The sequence below is a fragment of the Malania oleifera genome, chromosome 1 (assembly GCF_029873635.1).
Source record: "Malania oleifera isolate guangnan ecotype guangnan chromosome 1, ASM2987363v1, whole genome shotgun sequence".
Taxonomy (NCBI): domain Eukaryota; kingdom Viridiplantae; phylum Streptophyta; class Magnoliopsida; order Santalales; family Ximeniaceae; genus Malania; species Malania oleifera.
The window spans coordinates 103,532,678-103,547,480 of NC_080417.1; the positions used below are offsets into that span (position 1 = coordinate 103,532,678).

The window sequence follows — 14,803 nt, forward strand, 5'->3', positions numbered from 1 at the left end:
CTTCTAAAAGTTTATTTTTCCTTTTGGTAGCTATCAATTCAATGTAGAGCTTCCTATAATTTTCTTCTAATTCTTCATATGATGGATGGTATTCGTCGTCAGAATTTACCTCACTTTGTTCGTCCACCATAAAGCATAAGTTGGCAACTTCTTATTTGATTTCTTCGTCGGTTGAGGTTCCACCTAATTCATCCCATTCAGTTGCATTCAAGGCTTTGAACTTATTTTTGTCTCCTTGCTGATTGTTGCCTTTGTTTTTGAGAAGAGGGCAATCGGCTATGCGGTGCCCGATCTTTTTGCAGTTGTAGCACCTTATGCTTGATTCTCCTTTCTCCTTTTGTTTGCCACCTCGTTTCTTAATCAAGAAATTTTGAATCTTCTTGTGAGGAGATCGAATTCATCATCGTCATCATTTTATTCCTCCTCTATGAGCTCTTTTTGTTTTCCAGCTTTTAGAGCAATTCTGGTTGCCTTCTTTGGTGCCTCAACTTCTGCAGTAGCGTTTTTCTTTTTGATTTCATAGGTCATGAGAGACCCAATCAGCTCGTTGAGAGTGACCTCTAATAGGTCCTTTGCCTCCTCAATTGCTGTAGACTTTGCGTGCCAAGATGCCGGTAGAAAGTGAAGGACTTTCTGCACATTATCTTCCATAGAGTATTCTCTACCAAGAGCTTTTAGTTCATTTGTGATATGTGTAAAGCAAGTAAACATAGCAATAATTGTTTCACCTTCTTCCATATTAAACATTTCGTATTCTTTAACCAACATATAAATTTTTGACTTCTTTACCAGGGTTGTTCCTTCATACATTACCTGAAGCTTCTCCCACATCTCCTTTGTCGTGTTGCATCCACAGATGTTGTATTCTTCATCGTTTACAGCACAATAGAGGAAGTTTTTGGTCTTGAAATTTAGTTGTGCTAGCTTTGCATCAGCCTTGAAAAGTTTCCCAATCAGTATGTCATCGCCTTCCTCATTCTTGAAAATGTAGTCTCCTTTAGTGATGACATTCCACATTCGGTAGTCATAGGCTTGGATGAAGATTGACATCCGATCTTTCCATGCCGGGTAGTTGACTTCGCAGAACTTGGGAGGATGATCAATGGATTGACCTTACGCAAACATATCCGCCATATTGATCTTTGCGCTTGAGAGTTACTCCGAATATCTAGCGACTGGCGCTCTGATACCACTTGTTGAATAGACGTCTTTCGCAAATATGCAAGTTTTTTTACAATCACACAAGTTTCTTGGCAAGAACAAGAGAATTATATCACAATATATGAATAAAGCAAATAGCAGTGGTTGAGCAGCACAAGAGAGAAAAGGGAAGAGAAGCTTAACACAGCGATATTAACGTGGTTCGGCACCGCACCTACATCCACGCCTTGAGACCAACTCAACGATTCCCCAAATCCACTATGTGATCCTCCTTCCGGCGGAGAAGCCTATACAAGTAGCTGCTCACAAAGAGATCTTACAATGGTGCTCACCTAGAGACACCTTACAATGGCTCACAAAGAGCCTTACAATACAAACGATTTGAAGAGAAGTAGATACAATGAGAAGTGCTCCTCTAGAGCTGAATATCCCATTGAAAACCTCACATTATTTCCTCTTTGTTAATGGAGTGTAAACAAAAGCAAGAGCAAGAGGGCAAGAGTGTGCACAATGAAACCCTAGAATAAATGCACAATGAATGTTCTCAACAACCAAATGAGCTTCTCTAGATTGAAATCAATGCACAAGACCTATTTTAAAGGCCAAAGGTGCGAGTTGGGCGCTGGAGAGCCGTTGGGCATTTATTGATATGAGACATGAAATTAGGATAGCTTCCCAAAAAGGGGGGTGAATTGGATTTTTAAACTTATATGCTTTTTAATACTTTGTTTTATATCAACAATCACAACAAGTAAACACAAACTCAAGTCAACCACAACCAATCAACAAAAATAATCAATATCTTAATCTTTGTATCAATAGCCTTGTATCAAAGTGTAAAGCACGCTGGATTTATGTAAGTCCTATTTTATTTCAAACTCACACTTCTTCTTTGTGTTTTGTTCTTAAACAAACTTTCATATTAATAAGTTTAGGATGATCAACCGACGGAGTCCCTTTTGGTTTCCACAATCAATGCTGATCAAGCCAAAATGAATTATTTTTCAATCTATTTAACAACCATACACTTAGATTTTAACAATTTAAAGCATACACACAGGTTGTAAGTATTGCTGAAAAATAAAGAGTAAGGAAGAGAGAGAGAGAAACAAAGCTTTTACGAGGTTCGACTTATACCCAACCTACGTCCTCGCCTTTGGCAAACAACCAAAGGATTCACTAGCTCAGTTCCATTGACGGGTGGAACAATACCGATTACAACTACTCCTTCCTTTAGGCTAGAGCCCACCTCTCCAAACGATATTCCCTCGTTCGGTCCAACAATTCTACAACCTTGAATCGTCTATAAACAAGAACCAAGATAAAGAAAAGTTTGTGTACAAAAGACATTCTCACAGCAGAGTAGATTAGTACAACATTCAGCACAAAAATACTTCAAAGTAAATCAAATACAAAAGGATTGAAGCTCAATACTTAATTTAGATCACCAAATATCTTCCAAGTATTGAAAGATTTAGAATTTGAAGGCTTTACTTCAGAGTTTATATCAACAGTAACTCAGTAGTTGAAGTTGGATGAATACAAGAGAGTTTGAGAGCTTTTTAGAGAACTTTGATTGCTAGAAATTTCTTGGTGTGTAAATTTTGAATTTTGGGGCTATTTATAGAAGTTTAAAAGTAATTCCTTGCCCCCCAAGTTTCCTTGAAGTAATCCCCAAGTTTTTCAAAATTGTAGTGCCCAAAAAATCCATTTAAAAAATCTTCCCATTTGAATTTTTTAAACAAACGTTCGAGTGGCAGTCGCCTGGAATGACCACCCAGGCACCTGGCTGTGCTCAAGCAGTCGCCTAGCACACTACTGCCTCTTTGAAAAATATTCATTTAATTTGGGCAGTCGCCTGGCCCTTTAAAAAAAACTTTTTTTCTTTAAACCCTTCTTTGATTTGATTTGAAAAACATACTTCAGGGTTTTTCTAAAAATATATTTCTAAGTTTCTTTTAATTTATGAGAGTTTCACAGTTTATATTTGAAGTGTACTTGAAGTACTTACATACAAATATCCTTAAAAACATATTCTTTTGATCTTCAAGTAAGTCCTTGTTCTTCTATCATCTTTGAGCTTCTAATCATCTTTATTTCTTGATCTTTTTTAACAATACTTTCTCCATAAACTTTTATCATCATTTTGAGCTTTGAACTCTCTCTAAGCTTTGTCACTATCTTTAAGCTTTGCCTTTCCTGAAAAACTTTCACTTGAAATAAACTATATTAAACATATCATGATTTGTTATCATCAAAATAAGAATTGGAAGCCTTGTTAGGCCAACAATCTCCCCCTTTTTGATGATGACAAATCAAAAGCAAAAAAAATATAGGAAATAATGCTCATAGCTCCCCCTTTCAACAAGCATGATATACCAAATATATTTATACAAACCATGTCATTTGCAAAATGAATTCATACCCATATATTCATATTCTTACAAGCAATGAATTCATACAAGGTATTCCATACATATTCATATTCTTACAAGCACATAGCATATTTCATTTTTGCACTTCCTTCTCTCAAACACTCTCCCCCTTTGGACATCAATCAAAAAGGAAAAGAAAGCAATACAAAAACAATATAGTGAAGTGTTGTAGAACATAGTACTTGTAGATCTTACAAACACAAAAGAAATACTATCCGGTGAAGTACTTAGAAATACTAATACATAGACAAAAATGTTAAATAGCACATAGATGAAATACATCAAATCGGAGGCTTCCATAGACCCACTTTCATCTTTCTCTTCTTCTTGTCCACCAGATTTTTCAGCAGATTCATCATCACTCGATGGAGCAAAGCTGATATCCATCTGAGTTTTGCCCTTGGAAGAACTAGCCAAATGTTGCTCAATCTTGTCAACATGCTGAACAAGACTGGAACAATGAGTTTCCATAGTGGAAACCTTCTCCTGAAGTATACCACGTCCAGATTGCATTCCATCACTGAAGGTCATATAGTGATTGTACTAAAGGGGCTGGCATGGAAGACTAAGGAGGTGATGCAGATGAGGTGTGACGATGTCCCTTGTGAAACCACCCTTGAGGAGTTTGCTTATATCCCATACGCTTAAGAATAGTATCAGAAAAGATATCGTAATAGGTTTTACTAGTGAAGTTAAATGATGGTGTGAGAACATTGAAATGGACAAAAACCATATTTAACATCCTAGCATATGGTAGAATGACACGAGGGGCATCAACTTTCATAATGATCCATTTTAGAAGTAAACTTGGAAGATCTAGCTTTTTTCCTTTGAGAATACACCACATAACAAAACAATCTAAGAAGGAAATATGATCATGAGAACCGGAACGTGGTAGGATATTATATGTAATAAGTTTGTGCAGGATTAAAGCTTGGAGATTGAGCTGTTTGTAAAGAGGTGGATGCCCAAAGGAGATAAGTGTATCAGTTATGATAAGGGGTAAAAATTCCTCTAGAGTAAATCCTTGGGACATTATCCATTGTTTCTCAGCAATGTGAACCTCAAAGTGTAAAGCATGCTGGATTTATGTAAGCCTTGTGTTATTCCAAACTCTCACTTCTTCTTTGTGCTTAGTTTTTAAACGAACCTTCAGATTAATAAGGTTAGGATGATCAACCAATGTAGTCTCTTTTGGTTTCCGCAATCAATGCTGATCAAGCCAAAACGATCATCCCAATATCACAGTATAAATCACACATATACTTGGTTTTCAACAAAACCCGGGATTCAGCCCGTTGCCCCCTTTTTCCCAAAACTGTAATAATGAAAAACCCATAGTTTTCCCCATTAGATCCCCCCAAATGAGTAGCCAAAACACACACAGGACCGTGGACCATAGTTCCACCGAGTCCGATTTCAAAGATAACCAATATAAACATAGTTCCCCTTACCTTAACTCCGTAAGCAAATCCCAAACTCCAAGGTCCCTAAACAGCGAACCGAGTTCCAAAACCTACAAATCACAGTACAGAATATGTTCACAAGACAGTTACCTATAAATCTACCGGATCATAATTAAAAACCAAGCCTTACCTCGATTTTACGCTGAAACCCAAAAATCTCCGAAACGAGATTCCGATCCATAGAAGTTGTAGAGAATCCTTCCACGATCCTCGTGGTAGCTTCCATTTTCTGATTCCGTCAACAATCGGCGAAGAATTCTAGAGAGAAGGAGTAGGGAAAGTTTTAGAGAGAGAGAGAGAGAGAGAGAGAGAGAGAGAGAGAGATAAAAATCTAAGTTTGCTTAGCTTGGAAGAAATGAGAATTTCCTTTATAGCCTTTTGACCCAGGAAATTTCCAATTTTACCCCTTTCTTAATATTTAAACCCATTTTTCATATTTCGGGTTCTTATAATCTCCCCTTCTTACAAAAATTTCGTCCTCGAAACTTGTCATCTCTCATTCCCAGATTCATATATACAATCAAATGCATAGACACAACTTAAGAGCGAACTGGCGATCATCACAGCGCAGTCCCATCATACACATACACATAGACACAACTCAAGAGCAAACTGACAATCACCACAGCACAGTCCCATATTACACTTACACATACACATACACATACATACCCTCACTTATGGCAGAGGAATACCGTGGTTACATATACAACAATCTCAGGAGTTCACAATACTCACACTTTCGACGACTAACCACCTATCCCAACCCACAGTAGGATCATGTACAAGTGCTCAAAATAACTGTGGATACTTCTGGCGTATTTCCATTTCCAGTTCCTAAGAAGTTTCCTCAACCTCATGTTTCGCCACAATACCTTCATTAACGATATCTCTTTGGTACAAAGCTGCTGAACTTTACAGTCCATAACCTGAACCGGTATCTCCTCATACGCTAAAGTATCCCCAATTTCCAACTCATCATAACTAATCACATGTGAAGGATCCAACACATACCTCCTCAACATGGAGACGTGAAACACATCATGGACCCTCGAAAGTGCTAAAGGTAATGCAACTCTATAGGCTACCGGACCCACTCGCTCAAGTGCCTCGAATGGTCCGATATGCCTCAGGCTCAGCTTGTCCTTCTTGCCGAATCTCATCACTCCTTTCATTGGAGCAATACGCAGAAATACCTTCCCGTCCACTTCAAACTCTAAATCACAACGACGAACATCTGCATAACTCTTCTGCCGACTCTGAGCCGATTTAATCCTCTCCCGGATCAAACCCACCTTCTCAGACACCTGCTGCACAAGTTCAGGTCCTAACACCTGACGTTCAACAACCTCATCCCAGCACAAAGGAGATCGACACCTCCGACCATACAAAGCCTCGAACGGTGCCATCTCGATACTAGATTGGAAGCTGTTGTTATAAGCAAACTCCACAAGTGGCATAAACTGTATCCAGCTACCACCAAAGTCTAACACACAAGCTCGCAACATATCTTCCAATATCTGTATCGTCCTCTCCAACCATCCATCAGTCTGGGGGTGGAACGATGTACTGAAAGCAAGCTTCGTCCCCAATGCCTCCTGCAAGCTCATCCAAAATAAGGAAGTAAACCTCGAGTCCCGATCTGATACTATGGACACCAGTATCCCATGCATTCTCACAATCTCATGCACATACAAATCTACTAGCCTACTCAAAGGATAGCTAACTTTTATCAGTATAAAATGAGCATATTTCGTCAATCTATCCACGATCACCCAAATAGCATTCTGCACGTGAAGCGCTGGTGGCAAACTGGTCACAAAATCCATGGAAATATGCTCCCATTTCTACACCGAAATAGGCAAAGGCTACAACAGCCCTGTCGGCCTCTGATGTTCAGCTTTCACCTACTGACACGTCAGACATTGCTCCAGGAATTGAGCAATCTGCCTCTTCATACCAGACCACCAGAAGGTCTCGCGCAAGTCCCTATACATCTTTGTACTACCAGGATATACCGTATACATAGAACGATGCGCCTCCTCTAGATTCGTCCTTCTGATCTCATCATCATTCGGAACACACAGTCTGGTCCCAAACCTCAACACACCTCCTTTATAGATGTTAAACTCTGTAGCCAATCCCTGCTGTACCTTTTCCATAGCCTCTACCAACTCTGCATCACTAGCTTACGCGGCTTTTATATGCTCAAATAAGGTCGGTTGGACCACCAAACCAGCAAAATAAGCCTAATGATCACCAACCACCAACTCTATACCTGAGCTCTCCAAATCCCGTCTGATGTGACACTGAGTTACAACCGTAGATACAGTTGTAGGTCCTAACTTCCGACTCAATGCATCAGCCACCACATTTGCCTTCCTCGGGTGATAACTGATCGTGCAATCATAGTCCTTAATCAACTCTAGCCACCGCCTCTACCTCATATTCAACTCCTTCTACGTGAAGAAATACCTGAGGCTCTTATGGTTAGTGAAGATCTCACACTACACCCCGTACAAATAGTATGGTCAGATCTTCAGTGCATACACAACAGCAGCCAACTCTAGATCATGCGTAAGATAATTCTTCTCATACTCCTTCAATTGCCGAGAAGTATACGCCACAACCTTACCCTGCTGCATAAGCACACATCCTAAGCCCTTCAGAGATGCGTCGCTATAAATCAAAAATCCACCATCCCCCGAAGGAATGGTCAACACTAGAGCAGTAACCAACCGGTGCTTCAACTTCTGAAAGCATTGCTCGCAATCATTGGTCCACTCAAACTGGACTCCCTTCCTGGTCAATTGAGTCAAAGGTCCAGACAGTTTAGAGAAACCCTCTACGAACCGACGATAGTATCCCACCAGTCCTAGAAAACTCTGAACCTCCTGCACATTCTTCGACCTTACCCAGTCGACCATAGCTTCAATCTTGCTAGAATCAACTGATATTCCATCCCCAGTAACCACATGGCCTAAGAACGCAATTTGACTCAACCATAATTCACATTTCTTCAACTTAGCATACAGCTTCTTCTCTCGCAGAATCTATAACACTAACCTCAAATGTTCCACGTGTTCTTCCGTACTCCTCGAGTATACCAGAATGTCATCAATGAATACCACCACGAACTGATCTAGGTACTCATGGAAAACCCTGTTTATCATATCTATGAACAGCGCGGAGCATTTGTCAACCCAAAAGGCATGACTAAAAACTCGTAATGGCCATATCTGGTTCGAAAAGCCGTCTTCACTACATCCTCCGCTCAAACCCTCACTTGATGATATCTTGACCGCAAATCAATCTTCAAAAAGACCCACGTCCCCTGCAACTGGTTAAAGAGATCATCCATACGAGGTAAAGGATAACGATTCTTCACAATTACCTTATTAATCTCACAGTAATCAATACACATCCGCATCAACCCATCCTTCTTCTTCACAAACAATACTGGAGCTCCCCAGAGCGAAACACTAGGTCGAATGAATCCCCTGTCTAGTAATTCCTGCAGCTGCTCCTTCAACTCCCGAAGTTCTGCTGGAGCCATCCAATACGGAGCTTTAGAGATCGGTATCTTACCAAGCAGCAACTCTATCGCAAACTCCACCTCACGATCCGGAGGTAAACCGGGTAAATCATCTGGGAACACATCCGGGAATTCGCTAACTACCCAAATATCCTCAAGTCTCAACTCATCTCGTAGCGGTTCCTCCACACAAGCTAAGTACCCCTAACATCCGTCCAAGAGTAGCCTCCTCGCCTGTAGTGCCGACAGAATCTGTGGCGCTGAACGCACACATGATCCCATGAACTTGTACTCCTACTCCCCAAGAGGTCTGAAAACTATCACATTTCTACGACAGTCGGTCACGGCATAACTGGAGAACAACCAATCCATCCCCAGAATGACGTCGAACCCTGACATGTCGTATACCACAAGATTCACCAGTAACAGCTTTCCCTGAATTTCCACTGGGCAGTCTATCAACATCTTCCTACAGAAAGATACACTCCCAGATGGCGTAGTAACAGCTAATACCTCATTCATGTCTCAGGTCTCAATCTCACACCGTCCCACAAAATTTACAGATACAAAAGAATAGGTTGCACCCGAATCAAACAGAACAGAAGCTTTATTCGAAAGCAATAATAAGGTACATGTCACCACGTTACCTGCATGCTCAGCATCCACTGGAGTAAAAGAGTATACTCTGGCCGGAGTTGTATTTGTTTGAGTGGTTCCTTGAGGTATCTGATTACTCCCTCGGTCCCCACTAACGGCAGGCACGTCTCGCCTCGATGCTCAACAATCACGAGACATGTGGCCTGGCTAGCCACAGTTGTAGCAACTACCCCCAAATGACCGGCACTCTCCCTCGTGCCACCTATGACATCTGGTACAACGACCACCGGTCTAGCTCATCTGAGAGTCCTGGCGCTCGGTATTCTGGCGGTAACCCGAGCCCTTGCTCCTCTTCTTCCACGATCCCTGACGAGATCCTGTTTGAGAACCAGAAGGTACCATCCTCTTCCTCGATTCCTAATCCACCTCGTCCTCTCGAATACCAGTCTCGATCACCGTGGCTTTATCCACCAACACCTAGAACTCACGGATCTGAAGCATACCCACTAGTCTGTGGATATCCTTCCCCAAACCCTTCTCGAACCTCTGAGTCTTCTCATACTCGCTCGAGGTCATACATGGTGCAAAGTGGGACAGCTCTATGTATCGAGCCGCATACCCCTACACCATCAAACTCCCCTGAGTCAGCGCAGAAAACTCATCTACCTTCGCATCTCGTACATAAGCCGGGAAGTATCTGTCAAAGAACATCTCCTTGAATCGGCTCCACGTCATCTCCTCAGGACCAGCTCTCTGCTTCTCCAACAGATTCACCGTAGTCCACCATCGACTCGCTTCCCCAGACAGCTGGAAGGTAGCATAAAGAACTCGCTTCCTAACCGTGCAGTGCAGGACCTCCAAGATCCTCTCAGTATTTTCCATCCAGTCCTCTGCTGTCGTCGGGTTAGGTCCTCCAGAGAACATCGGAGGATGCATGCGTGTGAACCTCTCAATGGTGCATCCCGCCGCAGTAGGAGAGCGCTCGCATCTCCTCACACTCCACCCGATCTCCCGCAATACTTGCCTTATCAAACCTCGAGGCACAGAAGGAGACTCATCACTCGCAGTCTCCTCAAAACCACTTCCCAAATTATTATCCTTGGGCTCCATTCTGCAACACAATAGGAATTTATTAGTATCCCTATAACATATACAGTTAACACAATGATCTACACTAATCTTGTTAACTACTTCCTGCTAGGTCTAGGTCTGTCCTATCACACCGACACGAAAGTCATCAATGATCTGCCCTGCTTTTACTGGAATCGTCATCCCAGGAAAAACACGAAATACCATCGACAATTCCCGGTCTAGCAACCAAACAACCCTCAACCAACTCTACCCATATCCACATCCTATACTCTAGTATGTACTCATAACTAAGCCTAACCAAGTTTACAAGACCTAGTAACCTAGTTAGCTCTGATACCAAGCTGTAACGCCCCAAACCCGGGAATGGGACCCAAGGGTGAAAATATAATCTAACTTGTCCCTGTATCATACAAATCATCATAGCTACAGTACAAAGGATGAGGGTCCGACCCTATGGGGTTCCCAGACACCCTAAACACATCCAATCATAATCATATATGTAACGGAAAAAGTCATTCTATATCAGCATATACAGTACCATACCAGAGTCTATACAAAAGCAGAACATGGCTCTAACAAAACGTACAAACTGGGTGCCCAAATACAACTCAAAATGGCAACCCAACAAAACTACACTCCTAGCACTTACCCAAGCGCTAACGCAGTACACCGGCCACTATGCTCCCTACACCAGGACGCTAGTTCCGGTTACCCGAAGGACCTATAAAAATATACGTACAGTAGGGGTGAGACACCTCTCAGTAAGGAAGAACACGGGTTATATCGGTGTGTGGCATTTGAGTGTTATCATGATACAACATACACGCAGTTAAATGTATTCCAATACTAATTTACACAGTGCATACACGCACACATACGGCGGCCATTTATACGCAGCCCCGTCACAATACATACACATGATCAGTAATCCTCAGTGTCCTCACGCTCTTCAGCCCGAAGCTAGCCCACGACATATAGCATTGGCCCATAGCCAACCTGCTAACACGGCGCCACCAGCACATGGCTAGTCCCCAACTCCCATGGCATCGTACCAGCGCTAAACTAGTGGATCCACACCCTTCGGCCTGATCTGTCGGAATAGGCTCACGCCCTCGGATATAGAGCCGGACACTCTTGCCTACATGGCAGGTGATAACACGCCCTCGGATATAGAGCCGGACACTCTTAGTACCTGGGACAATTTCGGAACCGCGTCCCTACTAGCATTTCAACATATCACGCACACATGCATGCTCATATAACCAAACAAACTGCACTCATTTGGTAATCTAAATTATGGTTTTCCAAACAAATACAGTTTAAACAAATTCAAGCCACGACCATCCCAATATCACAGTATAAATCACACATATACTCAGTTTTCAACAAAACCCGGGATTCAGCCCGTTGCCCCCTTTTTCCCAAAATTGTAATAATGAAAAACCCATAGTGTTCCCCGTTAGATCCCCCCAAATGAGTAGCCAAAACACACACAGGACCATGGACCACAGTTCCACCGAGTCCGATTTCAAAAATAACCAATATAAACATAGTTCCCCTTACCTTAACCCCGTAAGCAAATCCTAAACTCCAAGGTCCCTAAACAGCGAATCGAGTTCCAAAACCTACAAATTACAGTACAGAATATGTTCACAAGATAGTTACCTACAAATCTATCGGATCAGAATTGAAAACCAAGTCTTACCTCGATTTTACACCGAAACCCAAAAATCTCCGAAACGAGATTTCAATCCGTAGAAGTTGTAGAGAATCCTTCCACGATCCTCATGGTAGCTTCCATTTTTTGATTCCATCAACGATCGGCAAAGAATTCTAAAGAGAAGGAGTAGGGAGAGGTTTAGAGAGAGAGAAAGAGAGAGAGAGAGAGAGAGAGAGAGATAAAAATCTAAGTTTGCTTAGCTTGGAAGAAATGAGAATTTCCTTTATAGCCCTTTGACCCGGGAAATTTCCAATTTTGCCCCTCTCTTAATATTTAAACTCATTTTTCATATTTCGGGTTCTTACACCTAACGTCCGTGAATAGAAGTACAACAAGGTGTTTAAACCTAAAGTGGGAGGTGTGGCAGGGGATCTAATAGATTTTGGAAATATAGGTGACCCTCAACAACTAGAGATTCGAAGGGTTGATAAACAGGGAATGGGAGTATCGAGCATCAATTTCGTGCTTTCTTTGTATGGGGCCTCATCGTGCAGTAAAGTGTCCTAAACGGAAGAGCTTACATGCCTTGAAAGCCTTTCAGGAGGGAACTAAAGCCTCAAAAATAGACTCAGGAGAGAAGCAGGATATGGTGGGAGCCTTAAGGTTTTCGGGGAGTCCTCGAGAGCCTAATTAGCAATGGAGATGTATGATTCACTGGTGGATTTTGGGGAGAACTCTTTCGCTTTAATGGGATCAAGCCTTAATCCTTCCACATGCTACCACCTTCAAACAAATGGCCAAATAGAACGCTTTAATGATATGTTGGACGAATACTTGCAACATTTTATGAACTCCAATCAAAAAAATTGTGTTTCACTATTAAATAAAACTTAATTTTAATTTAATTCTATGATATCTTATACAACTAATAAAAATTCTTTTGAGATTGTGACAGGTCAACAACCAACCCTCTCGCACACTCTTGACGATCCATGTGGTGGAAATTTCCCGAAAGTCTACCAATCAACAAACAATGGGGCAGAAAGCGGCAACGAATACAACAATTTGAAGCTGGAGACCTAGTGCTTTAAAAAGTACCACTAGAAACATTTCAATTTATTTGTGGCAAGGACAAAAGACTTATAATACAATAAGAAGGCCCAATCAAGGTCATGGAAAAAGTTGGACATGCATCGACTTGAACAGCTTGATTGAATGATGAGCCATAGACAACCAATCCATCCACTATTTTATGTAAGCAACTTAAAACCATTCCATGTTGAAGAAGAAGATCCAAACTGGTAGAAGTCAAGGAGATCAACCATTTCCATGATGAAGAGTGCAATCATAGATGTCGAAGAGATCCTTGCAAACAAAGTTATCAACAAAGAAGGTCGTCAACAACAACTATACCTAGGTAAGTGGATAGAATTGGTAGAAGATAGAAAACCTCCAACGTGCCACACAGAAGATTCAAGATTTCCGAAACTCTAATACAGCGACACCAAAATCCGAGGACTAAAGACTTCTTTAAGCCAATCAACAAGGACATCGATAAAATAAGTGGGGGAAGATCTTAGGCGGTGACAATGTAATGGGATAAATTGGAGGGGGGGGGGTGGATTGTTTTACATGTATTCTCAAGGGATTTATAATGGATATAAAATTACTTATGTTAATGCTTGTATGGTTGTTCTCTTAATTGAATAAAACAAGTATTCATTTTCATTATTGAGTTTCGTTGTCTTGGACTATGATGTACTTTATTGATCTATGAATATTTGGTGTATAAATGTCTCTTGCCTATGTAATCTATTACTGTTCGTATTGGTACTTTCACGGTTATTGAGACTTATCTCGTGCGTGTGTCTACAGGCTTGAACGTGTAATTATCAGCTAACATGGTTAGGGAAGAACCCTCGATGATTACAATAGTGATTTTTATTAGTTTTAATATTATTATTTTTATTGTTGTTATTATCTTTTATTTTTATACTAATTATTATCCTTAAAATAATTATTATTGTTTTTTTCTTTTTTATTATTATTATTGTGGCTACTTTTGTTATTATTATTTTTATAGTAATAATTATTATTGCCATTGTAATTATTATTTGTTTTTATTATTTTTTTATTATTTTTGTTGTAATTATTTTCCTTAAAATAGTAATAATTATTATTGCACTTTAATTATTATTTTCCTCATTGTTATTATTATTTTATAGTAATAAATTTTATTATTAGTTTTTATTATTTTAATTGTAACTATTATTAATTTTTATTGATTTATAATATTATTAACAATTAGTATAGTTGTTGTTGTTGTTGTTGTTGCTGTTGTTGTTTGATTATTATTTTTAATTATTTTACAATAGTGACTATTATTAGTGTATTATTATTTGTTATTGTTGTTACTACAATTTTTTATTATTATATAATAATTATTATCCTTAAAATAATTATTATTTCCCCTTTTTTATTATTTTTGTTCATGTTGTTATTATTTTACAATAATAAATGTTGTTTTATCATAGTTATTATTAGTTGTCATTATTTTTATTATTTTCATAATAATTATTATCCTTAAAATAATTATTATTATTTTATCATTTTTATTATTTATAATGTTCTTGTTTTTATTATTATTTTAATTAGTATTTCAATAGTAATAAGTATTATTATTAGTTGTTATTATTGTTATTGTAATTATTATTAGTAATCATTGTTTTTATGATAATAATAATTAGTATTAGTATTATTTGTTGTGGTTTTTTGTTTTATTATTATTATTTACTATTTCATAATAGTCATTATTATTAGTGTGATTATTATTTTTTATTATTTTTGTTACTATTTT

General features: G+C 39.6%; 1 protein-coding gene across 1 annotated transcript; it reads right to left on the reverse strand.

Annotated features, from left to right (window-relative positions):
- Nucleotides 1-414: 414 nt before the first annotated feature.
- Nucleotides 415-1,017, reverse strand: LOC131147926 (uncharacterized). Its single transcript, XM_058097588.1, has one exon. The coding sequence runs from the start codon at nt 1,015-1,017 to the stop codon at nt 415-417; it is 603 nt and encodes a 200-aa protein (XP_057953571.1).
- Between the last annotated feature and the right edge of the window lie 13,786 nt (nt 1,018-14,803).

What these genes read in the sequence shown, in the direction of transcription:
- LOC131147926 (XM_058097588.1), bottom strand. Translation starts at nt 1,017, where the DNA reads ATGTGGAATGTCATCACTAAAGGAGACTACATTTTCAAGAATGAGGAA.